Source organism: Morone saxatilis, unplaced genomic scaffold, assembly GCF_004916995.1.
Source record: "Morone saxatilis isolate NCDOM2014 unplaced genomic scaffold, NCSU_SB_2.0 Contig21, whole genome shotgun sequence".
Taxonomy (NCBI): Eukaryota; Metazoa; Chordata; class Actinopteri; family Moronidae; genus Morone; species Morone saxatilis.
Window position 1 is genome coordinate 20587315 of NW_023339774.1, and position 12351 is coordinate 20599665.

Consider the following 12351-nt stretch of genomic DNA (forward strand, 5'->3'; position numbering starts at 1 on the left):
CCAACAGCGTGGGAGAAGCAGAGATTTTTAAGGTGGAACTGCTTTATTCAGTGTTTTTAGCCCCTTAAATCAGCGAGTCTTGTTTTGTTTTGTTTTGGAGAGGAGGAGAAATCCTAACCGGCAATGGTGGTGAAGACAACAACTATCATGATCCCACACTGCTTCACCACATCATCATAACATTTATTGTTTTGATGTAAGAGACCTCGTAGCAGCAGAAATTACATATTGTATGTTTGAGTGAAAGTCCCAATACAACAATATACTCTATTACAAGGTAAAGTCCTTTAAACTACTTAAAGTAAGTATCTATCACTGGCTGTATGCAACCGGAGAGGAAGTCTGGAGACACTTCTACTAAAAACTGAAATAACTGCTATAAGTAGCAGGTTAAGTGTAGTGATTTGTAAGTATTGTGGATGCTGAATAAACCAGAGTGCGTAAAAAAGACATTATTAAATACACATTTAAAAAGTTTCTGAAGGAAGTGTGTGTAAAAACAAAGAGAGGTCTTACCCTAATTTTAACATGAGTCCTTTTGCGGAGCCACTTCTCACGAGGTTTGGACGGCGTGAATTCAGACACTTCTTTACCGTCCAGCTCCAGAATACCGGAGTTCTCGTGTCTCATCACCTACGGAAGATAATTACTTTTAAATAAATAACCCAGAAAGGATCTCAGAGTCCTCCTGATCTGCATGCTGCACAGCGTCTGCTTACCTCAGCAAAGTACAGCTAAGGCTGATGGGAATGTCATTAGCTTTGCAGGTAATGAGTCAGAAACCAAAGTCATTACAATTTATCCTGAGCATAAACATGTCAATCTAATTTCATGGCAATCCATCCAACAGTTAAGATATTGGGTGGTGCTAAAGTTAACTAAAGTCAGTAGGATTCAATCCATCTTGCAGATGTTGAGATATTTTACTGGATAAAGGAAAGTTTAGATCGATGAACCTTAAATTTAAAATTTTTAAATAAACTATGTGACCTGGTTAGAGACCTGAAAACTCAGAGGATCATTAAAGTTGATGCGATTCATCCTCTGGGCGCCATAGATACACATATCTGTACCAAATTAACCACTAGTTGTTGAGATATTCCAGTCCAACGTGCTGGTTCCCCATCCTTACAGCTGCTAGCATGGCTAAAAATACACTTTCAATTTAAAGATAAAACGAAATTAAATTCTTATAATATATTAATAATAGATCTCTGAACCTGTCTGAGTAAGAAGGAGACGACGTCTGTTGACTCCCAGTAGGAGGCGTGGAAGAGATGAGGCAGAGCCACTGTGGGAAACGCTGTCAGGGCATCGGGACAGTACAGGGCGTAGTCCATCCTCTTACTGCCCCACCACCGAGAGGCAACTGCAGCGGGGAGGGGGAGGGAAAAAGGACAAGACGCAAAAAAAAGGAGAGAGAACAGAGTTTAGGAATCAGTGCATCCAGTTGATCTGTGATTGTGGTTTCCACTTTAGATCTACAGTCTGCCCATCTGGAGATGAACAGTTCAGGGTTGCACTAAGAGGCACTAGACGCCGAGCTATTGATAAAAACAGACAGACGAGTTGTAAAGACGTCACACTCGGAAGAAAACAACAGCTCAGACTCTGTGAGAACTTTGTTTTTTCTGTCAGTGTTGCAAAGGAAAGCACAGGATCTGAGCTTCAGAGAAGTCGCTCGTATGTGATTTCAGGAAGCTACTGAGGAAGACTATCTGAGAGAGGAAGATACCAGAGGAGGAAGGAAAGCACACAGGGAATGAGGACGGAGCCTAGCATCCTTCCCTCATGTCCTCTTACTACAACTCCCAGGGTACCTTTCTCTATGTTCCTCAGCACCCTGGGCGACGGGGGCGCCGAGCTGATGTCTGTGACGTAAGACGTGACATCGGTGAGGTCAGAGGTCATGTCAGAGCTAACGTCCGAGCTCTGCTCAGACTCCACGCCGTTGGGTTTCGGGAACACCTGGCGGGTTTTCTGGCGTGACCGCAAGGACTGGCTCCGAGAGGCAAATCTATTGTAGGGAAGAGCCAGCTGGGACAGCAGCCTGGGCCTTTTAGTGTGGCTGACCTCGTGTGTGTGTGCTGAGGGGGTGTTTGGAGGGAGGAAACGAGAGCGTCAGCATGTAAATTGTCAGCTTGTGGGGTAAAACGTGGGTCGGACGCAGGAGGTTTACAGACTTACTCGTGGCGATGTTGGAGGCCGTGTAAGAGTCGGCTAAGCCAGACACCTGGCTGGCGATGCTGGCCTCGCTCGCCCTGCGGTTGAAACGAAGGTGAGGGACTCCCGGCGATGTGGACGACGGGTACTGGCCGTCCACAAAAATATGTGAGTGAAGAGAATCCGCTGCAGAGAGAGAAGAGAGGAGTCAAATTAGTCACTGCACAAGCAAAAAGGACCTAAAGCTGTATCTAGATCTGCAAATCATATCATACCTCATGTCTACTGTTAGCTCGGCTCTGTCCAAAGGGAACAACATCTGTCTACCAGCACCTTTTACGGGGGTTTATACTTCTTTCTATATGTATATTTTGGGGGTATTGTTGCCTTTATTTGACACAACAGCTCAAAATAAAGAGGAAAGGGGGAAGGGATTCAAACTCATGGCTGCTGCAAGAGGGACTCGGCCTTGGTACAAAAGGGGGGCAGCTCTACCAGGTGAGCTACCACTCATGGGACTATTTCTCGACTGGGCACAGGGACTTCCTAGAGTCTCGCTGTCACCGTGAGGTTGCCAGGCACTAATTAGCGAGCTTTAGCTGTGAAGTACATCGGTGGATTCTGTTACCTTTGGACAGAGCCAGGCTACTAATTGTTACCAGCCGCAACAGCATATGGCCGGTATTGTTTTCACCTTGTGAGTCTGTGTTAGTGTTATCAAAGCAACATGTGTATTTGTATTTGTGTATTTGTAATTTTCAGGTGTGTAGTTCAGATCAAAATGAAGACTAAGCCTTAAGATGTGTGTGTTCTGGTAATAAAATAGTAACACAATGTTTTTATAATGGATATAAATGATCAAATAAGCTAATATAAAGTATATAATATGCTAACAGATACACACTGTCTGTGTGGAGTTGCGAGGACTGCCAGTTGAGGACGGGGACGGGGATCGAGGTCTCATTGACGGTGTTATCCTGGGAGCGGTGGGACGGCGCACCACCGGACTCAATCAGAAGCTGAGGGTTACTCTGCACGGTCTCAACTAGGAAGCCAGGAGAAAGAGACACAAGCTGACACATAAACAACACAGACTCATCTACCTGTGGCACAGTACGGAGGACGTAAAGCTGCAGTGACTTCGTGTGGACTCACCCAAGAGAGCTGAGTGTCCGTCACCCAGAGGAAAGCGCTGGTAACGAGGGACACTGAAGGGAGGCAGCAGGTGGAACCGCTTGTCCAGGAGAGGCTCGAGGCGCGAGGCCGAGGGGTCGGCTGGATGAAACAGGTTGTAAACCTGCTGACAGGCCGGACGCAGTGCCGACACTGGAGACGAGGAAGACAACACAGTGAGAGACTAAAAAAAGTGTGGGATGATACATGAACCAACTGAGCAACTGTTTATTTAAAGAATAACTCTCTGTTGCACCTGTAACCAGTTGGTATTAGAAGGAATAGTCTGACATTTTCACTTTCCTCCTGATAGTAAAACAAGATCGATACTGGATTCATTTAAGATAAAGTCACTTATTTTTATTCAGCTGTTTAAAGAAATTGTGTCTTATTGTAAGATTTCTCGGCCAACTATTAATCTTAGATTAAGGTCAACATTTAAAAATTATTATATCATATATAATTATTATTATATCAATAAAGTGACCAAAATACTTATTTTAAGAATCTTAAATAACAACATGCTTACATTTTACATTACATTGACACTAATTTCTTCCTAGTTTTAAGGCCTATTACAGTCTTTCAGTGGCTAGATGTTCTATTGTATTATGTATTAAAGGTTACTCTTCGTTAGTCCCACAGTCCAAGAAACAGAGAGAGGCATACAAAGAGAAACCAACACAGCATCAAGTAGGGATCACTTCCCTATATGCTCATATGAGGGAATTGAAACTGACTGCTGTCTTATGACATCCGTATAGCAAATACACATACAAACCCAGTATTAGACCTTTTGATATTTATATTTTATGCTAGTTTTAAGAATTATAGCCATCTGACCCCAGATTGTTTTGCTTAATACAAGAAATTGTGATTATATTCAGGAATATTTGGCTTGTTTCTTGCAGTGTTTACACACCGAGCAGTTACAGAGAAACATTAGCATTCATCTGTAGTCGTGTTTTGTGTCCACCTGCTGAATGTGAGTGCAGTTTTCTCTCTCTTTCTTTCTTTTAGCTGTGTTTTTGGTTTCTACCAGCTCCTAGGGGAAATATCTGGCGAGAGCAGACGACAATAAGCTTTAGCTACAGCCTGCATTCTGACATGTTTTTTGTGTTTCCTTCAGTATTATTTTGTTCGTAAGTAATTGCCTTTGTGATTATTTATGGAGCAAAATAAACCCCAATCACTCAAAACAGAATAAATAAATGCCCGACAAAACGAGGGAATGAAAAGAGAAACTTTCTGCGAATGACTATAATCCCGTCTGATTGGAAATTAGTCCAGATGTTAACCCAACAGCTGCAGGTCAACAACCTCTCGTCCTTAAACCCCGAAGGACGCACAGCGCAGTCAGATTCGTGCCTGTGTGAGACTTCAATCACGTATCTGTTTCGTCTCAGCCAAAAGTTTTTCTTTGAGATCAGAGACATGATCTCTGACCCCTGACACCTGCTTTCCAGCTGCGGGAGACGTGTATCTCACGCTGGACATAAAACAAATAACCACTTCCTGCTCTTCTGGAAAAAGGAAAATTATCGTTGTTTTAAAAGCGACAGTATTTACTGGATGAACATAATAAAACCAAAAGGTGCACTAAAGAGGAGAAAACCTTCCTCACCATCTAACGAGGGAACCACAGTCTTCCTCAGCGCGAGCACCAACCCCAGAGGAGAGCCGAACAGGAAGAAGTCAGTCACCTCGAAGTCGAACTTTCCCAAGGAGCCTCCTTCCAGCATGGTGCTGTTGCTGGAGCGTCGGGATCCAGTCTCCCCGTGGAGCACGCTGGAGTGAAGGCTGATGACAGAGGAAACATTCACAGAGTCAGTGGTGGCGGAGGAAACACTCACATCTTTTATTTCAGTAAAAGGGTTAGCGCTTCCTGAAAGTCCCGAATTCCCACACTGTCTCGCTTACCGCAGAAAGAACATTATTTATTAACAATGTTTCTGTCTTTACCAAAGGTTCCCAACCTGGGGGTCTTTATTGTTATTGTTGCAGCTGGTAAAGGTGGAACTAATCTTTATTATCTGCTGGGTAGCTTAATCTAGGATAATATATCATAATTAATACATTGGTTTATATTAATAATCTGAATCTGCAAAGTAACCAAAGTTTTTTGCCTCCAAAATGTAGTGGAGTACAAGTATAAAGTAGCATAAAATAGATAAACTCAAGTAAATTACAAGTACCTCAAAACTGTACCTAAGTACTTGAGTACAAATATTAATTGACTACCGTTCTTTCATTAAAAAATGACACCAAAACTAAATAAAAAGTAACCTTTGACAGCAAGAACAATGACAGAATGTAACCTTTTCCATCGATGATTAAAAACAAAACAATATTGTGAAAGACAGACACATTTAACGACCTGCGTGCATCTGCAGACTCATACACCGTAGCTCATTTCCTCCACCGCCCAAAGAATCTCTTAATTTAGCTGTTTGACTTGTTGAATTTGCATCAATAAGAAGCATCTAACACTCAGTAACGTGCTGTGTCTGACAGTAAATTTATCTGATGTTATCAGACAGAGATGCAGCTGCAGCCTCAAGATGCTTAGAGGACTTCAGAAATCAGGGAGTTTGAGACGTTCGTGTCTCACCTGGACAGGAAGGCTTGGTGATGTTTGATGGTGTCCAGCTCATACGTGGAGGAGTCGCTGCGCTTGCGCGGGAGTTGTCTCTTGGGGTCGTCGGGCCCTGAACAACGAGGGATGTCGATGTTGCTACGGCTGAGATGGCGGCTTCCTTCGAGGGACGGCGAGGAAGGAGAGACGCTGTTTATGACAATACCCGGAGAGAGAAGGTCCGTGTCCTGAGAGACAGAAGAGAAGTCAGTCAATGCATGTGTGGTTAGCACTCACAGAGCCTCTAACGTAGTCTTGTTTGATGTCAGAGAGTTGATACCTGTACACTGATGGTGCTCCCCCGCCTGCTGCTGTTTTGGCTTTCTGACACCGTCACAGAGCTGCTGCACAGAGCATCAAACCCCAGGATGCCCCCAACGCAGTCCCCAATGACACACACCTGCGTTAGACAACAAAGCACGAACACATAAAGACACACCGAGCCCCTGAGGAGAAACACGGAGGCAGATCTGAAGCACCTTCGGTTACACACCGACCTGGCCATTAAAAGACGCTCCCTCTAAAGACCTGATGAAGTCGCTGTACACTTGATTGGCTCGTAAGATGACGGTTGCGACGGCGTCCTGGTACTGTGGCGCGGAGGTAGCCAAAAGGGGCAGAGCAGCCAGAGGGATGTGGTCCTGACTGCTGGACAGGCAGCCCTCGTCGTAGCTGTAGGGGCTCAAACTGCAGAGCAGAGAGGACGTTACTGTCGGCCTTTATGTGTGTTTAACATTTGAACAGCGGGGGGTAGATGCATGTATCACAGCAGATTATTCAAATGCTCAAGAGGATTGCTCACTTGGAGACCAGCGAGAATGCGTCGACACACACAGCGGGACAGGGGACCATCCGGATGGCGATGCGGCCCAGCGCTGCGGGGTAGTGGACCCTCATCACGGTCTCAAACGCCCCACTCAGCGTGTTTCCATCTCCCTGCTTGCTGTTCTGCTCACCTGCAGAGAGGAGAGTCACATATTGTCAGATAGAACCGTAGATCAGTGCTTACAAGTATTTTGTTATAATAAATTATCTGATCGCTGCAAGAAATATCTGTTACATCTGCAAAGCAAAGATAAAAATAAAAAAATAAAACCAAAATGCAGAATGTTTCTTCTTCACACCGTCTTGTGACCACGTTGAGAAAAGGCTCGAGGGAACTCATGCTCCAGTTTAGAGCTCTAATGATTTGTTTTCTAGTAAAAAGATCAATAGTGTCTCATTCTCAAGATTTGTGATTTAAAACCTGCAATAACTTTCATTTTTCGGCCACTTGGACGCAGCAGAAACAAACTGTACACATTGAAATATCGACACCTTTTTAAAAGGACCAGTGTGTTTAGGATTAAGTGGCATCTACCAGCCTTCCAAGTGATGAACTGTACAGATAAAAACAGCTCTTTCTAAGGTAAAGATAACACTACAAATCCTACATTCAGGTGATTATACACATATAAAACATACCTAGTGAATATTATATTACATTTCTGCCAATAGATCCTTCTAAATGTGACACACTGGACCTTAAATATGACGAACTTGTTGTTAGTTTTTGATCTCTACCGACTCCTGAGAAGCTAGAAGTAGAGTAGAAGACACACTCACGTCTGCATTTCATGTTTTTATGGTGTACTTTTTATTGTGTTTTTTGCATGAATGTGTATATTTATGCATGTATATATATTTTGTATGTTCTGTATGTATATATATATTTATACACTGCTTTATTCTATTGTGCATTGTGCCTCCTTTGTTGTATATTGCCTCTGTAAAGTACTTTGACTTATGTGTGTGACTGAAAATACATTTTACTTACTTACATACTTATAGTTAAATTCTCCACTATGTTCACCAGCTAATCTCTGTTGTTTAGGAAGTGTACAGTGGGTTTTTGGCCAATACGATAAGTGGACTTAATAACACCACTGCAGCTGTAACAGATTAAATGTTGCTTATGTTGCTGTAAAAAGTTGCTTAAAATATCTCCAAACTGCTGACATTGCATCTCCTCCTACCTACCTGCTCAATTAATGAGAGGTTACATAACATCACGCTGCAGTGGTGTGGGTACTGGGCGCAGTATCAGAGTAGTTTTATGATTAAAATCTACAGGTATTGATGCATATCCACTGCCTGCTGCAGGAAAAGACTGTGAGTGTGATTCTCTGTCACTACAAGCAACTTCTTTCACATTACACAGCCGCTGTACCAGAGCCAGTGTCCAGAATGTTGCCTCCATGCAGGACCAGAACGAGGACGTGGATTTTGGACGGTTGGAGACACTGCTGAGACGAACAATCCTGCAAGAAGAGGGAGGACGGAGGGAGACAGATGAGCAACATGCAAAATACTAAAACAATTAGTCAAGTAATAGATTAGTTGAATGACAGTAAATGAATCATAAACAGTTCTGAAATGCTTTAAAATGTGAGGATTTCAAGGATTCAAGGATTTACAATGCAGAGTTGTGTAATGGAATTCATATATAGTTCCCTTTATGTTACTTGTAACACAAAATAAAGTCATACAAATAAAAATAAATACTAATTTGTATGTCTTAAATGTTTATAAACTGAATATTTTTAGGGGTTTTTGGATTGTGGGTCAGGCAAAATAAAGCAATCAAACATAAAGGCTCCAGAGAATTTGTGGTACTGCAGGTGTTTTTCACTATTTTCTGACATTTTAATCAGATGAAAGGGATAATGAAAATAAATAATCATTAGCTGGAACCATAATACAAAAGAACCATTAGACACTGCACAGCCACAAAAATAGAGCCCCTAATCTTCTACCTCTGGTGAAACACAACCGGGCTGACGGCTGCAGCAGAGACTAATTTCACTACGCTGGCAGGATGACTGAAAGCTAATTTAGGAGGAGGAGTATTATCTACAAGCCATTTAATTATTGGGTGTAAGTGTGAGAGACATGAATGAAATTGGAAAAATTGAAGAAAAACTGTACCTCCATCTGCTGCCTCTCCTCATTACTCATCACAGCATACTCTCCGCCCGACTCCTGATACAACGTCTCTGTGAAAACACAATTCATTCACTCATTCACGGGCATTTAAAGGAAAGAAAAGACGACTTAAAGCTATAAATGTGAGGCCCTTTGTCCTGTTTTTAACTGATCAGAGTAACAGGATCTGATGTGACTATAGAGGGGCTAGAGTTGGGTGTTTCAGCGAGTCCATCGCTGGCTGTTTTGGGCGATTTTTGGCCAGTTTTTGGGCAATTTTTGTCATTTTATTTTGCTCATTTAATTGTTTGCAGAGCCAGTGTATCTTCACTTCTAACTGCGGTGAATTAAGGTTTTATTTCAACTAGTTTGATGACATAAAAAGGTGGTTAACAGAGGCCCCAACCAAGACTTGGGACAGCCTGAAGCGGGTAGTGGAGCGAGAGGCAAGGCCGGGCATCAGAGAGGCGGCGACGGCGAGTAGTGCCAGAATATTTGCTGATTGTTGGAACAGTGGAAAGACGGTTTTGTCTTGATAGAAGACTGTCAGATTAACAGCTACGTAGCAGGCCACTGGTTGGTTGGTGACGAAAGCTGCCACCACATACGTCACCTGGATGCAATAGCCTAGAGTTTCAACCAGCAGAGGTTTGAATTTTTATAGAAGAAATATGTAGAATTCAAATACTTTGCATTCAAATCTCCAGATTGGGACCTGAATCAATCAACAACACTAGTAAATATGCATAGACAGAGGTTTTTAGCTGTGTTCTTGTGGTTTAATTACTCTTTAACAAGGCCATTAAGCTGATCTTAGTTCGGTAAAAGAGAGAAACTGAAGAAAATAGGTGTTTTTCTTTCCCTTTCTTGACCTGTTGTGAGTTTATTTCGTATATTAAGGTTATGAGAGCTTCTTGCATATTGCCCAACCCTCATGGCTGCCTATAGGAACATGAACCCAACCTACCTTGTGCTTCATCCACCTCTATTGTTTCTATCTTGTCCATCAGATCATTGGAGTTCCACTTGGTGATCTCCTTGGCAAACATCTCCTCGTTGTCAGAGAAGTCTTCTGTAAGACACACAGAAGACCTCGAATACAGAAACTTCTCATAACACAAACCAGAATTTAAAGAAGACTCTTTGTTTTAAGGCGCTCAGAGACTTGGATCTGGGGAGACCAGGTGTCCCCCTTTATGTACTTTATGGGAGTGGACAGCAGTTTTTATGTCTTGTCTCACGTCCCACATATTGAGACGATGTCCAACCTTTTGACTGGCTGTCTCAACACAGACTGAAGCTGCTTATAACTGGTGAAGTTGGTGGAAGGCGACTATCACATCAGAGAATAAGAACTGTGAAACTCTAGCTTCCTTCCACCCTCGCTGGACCCCGTCTGAAACCTCCAACCTCCTCCAGGTCTCTGAGATCCTAAAGCAGGTTCCACTTCTCGAAGGCTGAAAAAAGCCAAGCGGATCAAATCTTTGCCGTCATGGCCTCTAGACTGTGGAATAGCCTCCGAGGAAACGTCTCCACGATTTAAAACCTCCTGCCACAAAGGCCGTATTTATTCCTCAGGATATTTATGCCACAGCGAGTGTGTGGCAGCCTGCATTAAAAAGACACTGCGTTGGTGGGAGCACGTTTTCCCCAATGACGCTGCATTCAGTTCAACTCTCTGGCCAGAGTCGCTGTGCTGACCTCAATCAAAGTAAATGAGGCCTGAACGCAGCCGTATACAGCTGATTTTTTAAAGATCCCCTCCTGTATTAGGACACATACCCAAACAGTCTGCTTGGAACAATAATGTAATAATGCAAAAAAAGTAAAATACATCTACTCCTTTTACCTCATTAAACCTTCCTGTGTGAAGATTTCGCCTTCTTCAAACTAAACTTCTTATTTTAGTAAGAAGCTATAAAAGTACTGATAGACTTTTAAAAAGGTCCCACAGATGATCTGAAAATGTGCTGGATGTGTGTAAAATGTTTTGTATTTTGTTTGTTTTTTCCTCCCCTTTTGTATAAACTGTAAATTACAAACTATATATTTCAGATGATTATTATTTTTACATGTATTTTTGTATTTGTTTATCTCGTTTTTGTTTGTTTTCCACTCTTAGTTTTGTTCAGATTATGTCTGTATGTTACTGTAAGTTTATTACGTATAATGCACAAACTGATGATTTTACCATAAGCGTCAAAGAACTCATCGTCAGTACTGTCCTCCGAGTCTCGGGCGATGCTCTGCATCCTCCACTCTGAAATGTTCTGGTGAGACGGACTCCCTGCAAACACACAGAGAACGATGATCTGAGGAGTAATAAACTGTGTCTGGTGAATAAAGGAGGTATAAAACGGCTCCTCACCGCCTCTCTTAGAGGACCTGTTGGAGGATCTGGAGGATGTCGACCACTGCTTGGTGAGCTCCCCTCGTGTCTCCAGTGAATCTCCCAGCTTTCCTCCTCCTCCTCCTCCTCCTCCTTCTGCCTCTGTAGCCGATCCCACAGTCTCAGCTCCCTGCTCCTGGTCCTGGTTAGCGGAGGAGCCGTTGGCCTCCGTTCCCCCCTCTTCACTGAGGCTGTACTGGGCCATCTTCTTAGCTAAGGCGAGCTGGGTCTCCAGCTCCAGCAGCCTGATGTCCTCGATGGTCAGACCGTACCACTCGTCCTGCCAGCACCACGCCTGCCGGTGGGCTCGAACCATCACTTTACGAAGGCCTGGAAGGAAAGAAACGAGGGTTCTTTATAATAATTATATATTATTATAATCAATTAAAGTATATTAAACTTATAAATAAGCAGTTATTGTTGTATTGTGAGAGATTCAGAGTTAATAGCGTCAGATTAACGGTGTGTGTTCGGTTTTTATTATAATGAATAATGTGGTTTATATTTCTGTATTTTTATTTTATAACATCTGGTTTTAGTGATAGAAAACGGAGACAAAGCTACAGTAGATTTACATCTCGAATCAGAAACTGCACAAATAAAAAGTTTAATTATATACATAAAACAAGCGAGAAGGTTTAATGCTGAAGAAGAAGATGTTGGTGCTCACAAAGCTTAAAGGAAGAGTTCAACATTTTAGGTAAATTGGATTATTTGCTTTATTAAGACTGTTACGTTTGGCAGGTTTTTATTTATTAAATCAAAATGTAAAAGTGGAGCAGATGCAGATGGAGTTATGCCACCACATTTATTTATTATGTATCAAACATTACTTTGTAACATTAAGAAAGGTGTTAATAAATAAAGTTTACTATTAATAATAAATAGAATCTTATTGCTTTGACAAGACAGATTTGACAAATAAATGTAGTATTATCTCGATACGTAATCCTTCCTCTGTACTCAGATCTCAAAAACAGATACTGATCTCAATTAGCTGATTAAAATAACATTATATATATATATA

General features: G+C 42.3%; 1 protein-coding gene across 2 annotated transcripts in view; it reads right to left on the bottom strand.

The window, feature by feature from the left end:
• LOC118333045 (membrane-associated phosphatidylinositol transfer protein 2-like) overlaps window positions 1-12351 on the bottom strand; it is a 27001-nt gene that overhangs the window by 4269 nt on the left and 10381 nt on the right. Inside the window, exons 5-20 of one of the 2 annotated variants that reach the window (XM_035668541.1) lie at window positions 11304-11654; window positions 11127-11222; window positions 9903-10007; window positions 8939-9006; window positions 8181-8271; window positions 6774-6927; window positions 6469-6658; window positions 6252-6371; window positions 5948-6159; window positions 4961-5136; window positions 3319-3489; window positions 3068-3208; window positions 2188-2349; window positions 1821-2087; window positions 1221-1369; window positions 517-633 (exon numbers count right to left, since the gene is read on the bottom strand). In XM_035668541.1, the coding sequence (XP_035524434.1) occupies window positions 517-633; window positions 1221-1369; window positions 1821-2087; window positions 2188-2349; window positions 3068-3208; window positions 3319-3489; window positions 4961-5136; window positions 5948-6159; window positions 6252-6371; window positions 6469-6658; window positions 6774-6927; window positions 8181-8271; window positions 8939-9006; window positions 9903-10007; window positions 11127-11222; window positions 11304-11654 (2570 nt within the window). The remainder of the gene's footprint in view (window positions 1-516; window positions 634-1220; window positions 1370-1820; window positions 2088-2187; window positions 2350-3067; window positions 3209-3318; window positions 3490-4960; window positions 5137-5947; window positions 6160-6251; window positions 6372-6468; window positions 6659-6773; window positions 6928-8180; window positions 8272-8938; window positions 9007-9902; window positions 10008-11126; window positions 11223-11303; window positions 11655-12351) is intronic. The other variant, XM_035668540.1, reaches the window with a different exon arrangement.